The sequence below is a fragment of the Anthonomus grandis genome, chromosome 7 (genome assembly GCF_022605725.1).
Source record: "Anthonomus grandis grandis chromosome 7, icAntGran1.3, whole genome shotgun sequence".
In the NCBI taxonomy this organism is placed as follows: Eukaryota; Metazoa; Arthropoda; class Insecta; order Coleoptera; family Curculionidae; genus Anthonomus; species Anthonomus grandis.
This window is the reverse complement of record NC_065552.1, coordinates 17897814-17901488: the sequence shown is the minus strand read 5'-3', so window position 1 is coordinate 17901488 and position 3675 is coordinate 17897814. Positions and strand designations below refer to the sequence as shown.

Genomic DNA, 3675 nt, shown 5'->3' with positions numbered 1-3675 from the left:
GCCCAATAAGTTGTTGAGGGTGTGGCAATGTTCTACGTTTAACAGCTTTACTTCAAGTCTCGAAGAGAAATTGAAAAATATTATGAGGTTTCTTTAACAGGAGGTAGAACACGAACAACGCATTAGCCTGGCAGCTGAGGGTTTTGGGATCGAGGGCATGAAACTAAAGGACTCTTCGCAGGATACTGGTGTCAAATTTATAGCAAAAAGTAGGTCGTTGGTAAAAAAGACGTTTCCTGGCGCTACAGCGGCTACAGCTGCTGGCCTTATGAGTTGTGAAGCTGCACGTTGTGTTTTTTGTGATGGTCCACATGAAAGTGACAGCTGTTTCAAGGCGCAGAAAATGTCTGTATCTCAAAAGAGGGACATTTTAGCAAAGAAGAGGGCCTGTTACTGATGCTTGAAAATAGGCCACTATACAACCCGATGTAGAGGACGCATGCGGTGTGTTGTTTGCAGTCGGTCGCACGTGACATTAATGTGTCCAGATTTAGCAGTGAATAAAGTCCATCCAAAGCCACAAGAGAGTAGCCATCCAAAGAATACCCAGTCTCCGACTAGAGAATAAACTTTAACTAATCAGACGTCAACCTACGTGTTTTTGCAAACTTTGCGCGTAACCTTGATGGGTTTGAATGGAAAAAAAAGTGTTAAAGCACTGATTGATACGGGAGTATAGGATACTACATTTTGAGTCAAACTGCAATGGAGTTAGGTTTGCGTGTGAAACGCCGGGAAAAAATCATGCATTGTTTGTTTGGATGCCTTGAAACCGTAAAGGATCATTATTGTTATAATATCACTATCACTAATGGTGAGTTTAATTATACTTTTGAAGCTGTGGACCAGCCAAAAATATGCGCCGATGAGTCTCCAGTTTTTCGAGGCCCGTGGACCAGTGAGCTACGAACCTTAAATATTGAGATTTGCGATGATGGTGATGAGGGTCCTATTGAACTCTTGTTGGGAGCGGATGTACCCGGAATTTTATTGACTGGGGGCCGGCAACAGTTGGCGTGCGGGTTATTTGCAATAGAAACTAGTGTCGGTTGGACGTTAATGGGGAAGATTCCAATTCAAAAAACAAATCACCGTGATAGTGCCTTAACAATGTTGAATGTTTTGACTATGGACGCCAAGATTGGTGACTTATGGGATCTTGAGGCAATAGGAATTAAACCGCCAGCCGATAAACATAGCCAAGAGGAAATGGCGGTGTCAGCGAAGGAGTTTTTCTTGGAAAATGTTACTGTTGATGACAACCATCGCTATGTAGTACGACTCCCCAGGCGTGAGGATCACCCGCCGTTACCCACAAACTATATTGTGGCTCAAAAAAGGCTGAAAAAAGAGGGTAATTTTGAACAATATGGTCAAATATTTAACGAGTGGCAGACTGAACGGTTTATTGAGAAGGCAGCGGTTTCGGGTGATGTGCAGCGAGAACGTGGTCATTTCCTGCCTCATAGGCCTGTGATAAAACTTGAAAGTACCACAAAAATCAGACTTGTGTTTGACGCCTCCGCTCAGGAGAAGAATGGTCTATCTCTGAACGACTGGTCCATCTCTGGAAAAGGGGTCTAATTTAATAGAGCTTATTCCTTCGATTTTGTTAAGATTCAGAGAAAATAAGGTTGGTGTAATCTCCGACATCAGGAAGGCGTGTTTGCAGATAGGTGTAGATAAAAGCGATCAAAAATATCTAAAATTTTTGTGGCTGGATCCTCAAGGTCAAGAGGTCGTTTTTAAGCACAAACGTGTCGTTTTTGGTCTAAATAGTAGCCCTTTTCTTCTTGTTGCTACTCTGGAATATCATTTGTCGCAGTGTGTTCGAGAATATTGTGAATCTGAGTCTGCTTATTCTAGAAATACTTTAAAGCGGCTTAGTCAAAGTTTTTATGTAGACAACTGCGTAACAAGTTTACCAGATGAGAAGTTTGCTACTGAGTTTATACAAGAGTCCATAGTGACCATGGCGAAGGGTCAGTTTGATCTTAGAGGGTGGGAGCGCTCATATCCTGGTGAAACCCTTAAAGAAAATAAGGAGCCTTGTCCAGTTCTTGGCATAAATTGGACGCCATAGGAAGATTTTATTGCAATCAATGCACATTTTCTACAGGACTACATGGGCATCGAATATGAACAGGTCACTAAACGCATGATTCTTTCAGTTGCTCAACAGGTATTTGACCCAATTGGTTTTCTGTGCCCAACAATTTTGGTTCCCAAAATAATGCTGCAAAAATTATGGAAAGAAAACCTTACTTGGGATCAGCTAGTTGATGAGGTTGTAGCAAAATCTTTTAAATACTGGGTTAAAGCCTTACCTTATGTGATAAACATCAAGATACCACGCTGGATCCTGATTGGGGATAATGCTGCTGAAGAAGTGACTGTTCATACGTTCTGCGATGCAAGTCAGGATGCCTACGCGTGTGCAGTTTTCGTTCGTGTTAAATTGCATCGAAATGTGTCAGTTTTCTGGCTCGCTGCCAAGTCCAGAGTGGCCCCTTTGAAAAAATCCGGATCAAAGATGACTGTTCCTCGTTTAGAATTATTAGCCGGTACGATTGGAGCTAGGCTTTATACGAATGTAGCTGCCAACTTAAGTCAGAAGTACAGGTGTTTTTTCTGGAGTGACTCTACCACCGTTATATCCTGGATACAAAGAAAGGAGGAGTGGGGAGTGTTCGTATGGAATCGAGTAGCAGAGATCCAAGGCCTAACTTCTGTAAAAGATTAGCCCCATTTACCAGGGATTCAAAATCCTGCTGACTTGCCATCTAGAGGGAATTCTCCCAACCAACTTTTGGACTCCAAATGGTGGGAGGGACCATTATGGTTATATGAATTAGAAGAGGACTGGCCGGCGGGAAATGTAACATGTGACGAAGAGGAGGTGTACGCGGGGCGTAAGAAGAAATTGGTAACTACGCTGATCAATGTAGATGGTACTAGTTTTTGGAACATTGACTATTTTTCTAAGTCCGCGAAGACAATAAGAATGATGGCCTACCTTTTACGTTTCATTCACAACACTAGACACCCCATTGATAAACGTGTAGGTGAATTGTCTTTGGAAGAACTTGAGGTAGCCGAAAATTTTGTTTTTAAGGTGGTACAAAAGGAGACATTTACTGGAGTTAACGCCCCAAGAATAGCTAGTCTAAGCCCGTTTGTGATGAAGAAGGCCTAATTCACTTAAAATCCCGTGTATCTAACAGAAAAGACACACAAGACTATAGGTTTCCCATAATACTTCCAGCAAAAGACTCATTCGTACATTTTTTGATTATGGACACACACCAAAGTCTTGTCATGTCGGTACGCAGGGGCTGTTAGGTCTGCTTAGAGAAAAATATTGGATATTAGGGAGAAGAAGGACAGTGTGGTCGTTATTTCCAAATGTACGATCTGCAAGAGATTCGACTCCAAACCTGTAGACGTAAAATCCCCTCCCCTTCCAATTGACCATGTAAGAGACACTATGGCTTTTGAAGTAATAGGCGTGGTCCTACCGGGACCACTATTCTTGAAAAATGGGCAAAAGGCGTGGATTTGTTTGTTTACATGCGCCGTTTATAGAGCTATTCATTTAGAACTTTGCCTTGTCAATGTCGTGTTTTCTCCAGGCCTTTCGTCGTTTTGTTGCGCGACGTGGAAGACCAAAAACCG

General features: G+C 42.3%; 1 protein-coding gene across 1 annotated transcript; it reads left to right on the top strand.

The window, feature by feature from the left end:
* Positions 1-2125: 2125 nt before the first annotated feature.
* Positions 2126-3196, top strand: LOC126738773 (uncharacterized). Its single transcript, XM_050444207.1, has 2 exons — positions 2126-2692; positions 2744-3196. Exons 1-2 carry the CDS (start codon positions 2126-2128, stop codon positions 3194-3196), a joined length of 1020 nt encoding a protein of 339 aa, XP_050300164.1.
* The last annotated feature ends 479 nt before the right edge of the window (positions 3197-3675 follow it).